This window comes from Plasmodium cynomolgi, assembly GCF_000321355.1.
Source record: "Plasmodium cynomolgi strain B DNA, scaffold: 1323, whole genome shotgun sequence".
Taxonomy (NCBI): Eukaryota; Apicomplexa; class Aconoidasida; order Haemosporida; family Plasmodiidae; genus Plasmodium; species Plasmodium cynomolgi.
This window is the reverse complement of record NW_004193230.1, coordinates 1-1,176: the sequence shown is the minus strand read 5'-3', so window position 1 is coordinate 1,176 and position 1,176 is coordinate 1. Positions and strand designations below refer to the sequence as shown.

Below are 1,176 nucleotides of genomic sequence, written 5' to 3'. Positions count from 1 at the left end.
TAATAACACTTATGTTTTTCAAAAAATTTAAATAAACTGAAAAAAAACTATTATTTTTTGTACGGAATTACATTTTTTATGAAGTAATCTATAGAAATATATATTACTGTGTTATACACCCATATATTGAATATTCTTTCATATGAAATAAATTTAATTATTTCTCTTAATTTTATAATATATAATTAAATTGTCTTCGAAGTTGGAGGTTTCCATTGTACGCCCTTATGATAATAAATATTAAAATATTTTACATTTTTAATAATGCATAAAAATAGATGTTCATTATAATAAATACATATTATTTTTTTTTCTACTATATTTTCTTTCCATAGTATAATTGTATAAGTTCATATTGTAAATGTAAAGACATATATTATAACAACACTACAGATGAAAATTCTATTAATGAAATATGCCCAGACTATATTTGATTTCAATTCGATTCTGATATAAGGTAGGGTCGGTAATAAGGTTTTTGGAAGGTGTGTTCAAAAATAAGAACTATTTAAATTATGTAAAAGTAAATTCTAAATCTCTTGATATAACAAAATGATTCAAATAATTAAACTACTTGCTATACGATAAAGTAAATAATAATTTACTTTCTATTTCCACTACCTTATGACTGTACAGTGAACTTCCAAAATTGTATGATGAGAATTGTTTCGATTTGTTAATATGTAAAGAGCATACAGAGGATGTTAAATATGAAACGTATATAAAGTTTGATGAAATAATTACACATACAAGGTTTTTGATGCATATAAAGCATCAAATAAACCAAAAAAATATAAGAAATATAAATGTTCTCTGAAATGTTCAAATTCTTATTTAACGTACATAACGAAACATGAAGATGGCACTTACCAGGATTACCATGATGCATTAGAAGATTTTAGAAATACATATAATGTACATATGAAGAATGGAACTGAATATAAAAATGTAGACATATACATACCATACACAAAAGGAGATAGAATTATTGTTCTTGTAACAATTACGTCTATTATTATATCATTCATTTGTTTCCTTTAATTTATTTTGTATAAAGTTAGAAATTTAACTTATTGAAAATACAATTATTATGATATAATATTAATTATACACCTTCAAATTAAAATTATTATATTACAATTATCGTTTTATTAATATATAATTTTTCCCTTACTA

The 1,176-nt window shown here is 21.9% G+C and overlaps 1 protein-coding gene across 1 annotated transcript; it reads left to right on the top strand.

The window, feature by feature from the left end:
- Positions 1-264: 264 nt before the first annotated feature.
- PCYB_007480 (CYIR protein) lies at positions 265-1,041 on the top strand (the record flags this gene model as incomplete). Its single annotated transcript, XM_004228166.1, has 4 exons — positions 265-280; positions 458-485; positions 637-703; positions 754-1,041. 4 exons carry the CDS (start codon positions 265-267, stop codon positions 1,039-1,041), a joined length of 399 nt encoding a protein of 132 aa, XP_004228214.1.
- Between the last annotated feature and the right edge of the window lie 135 nt (positions 1,042-1,176).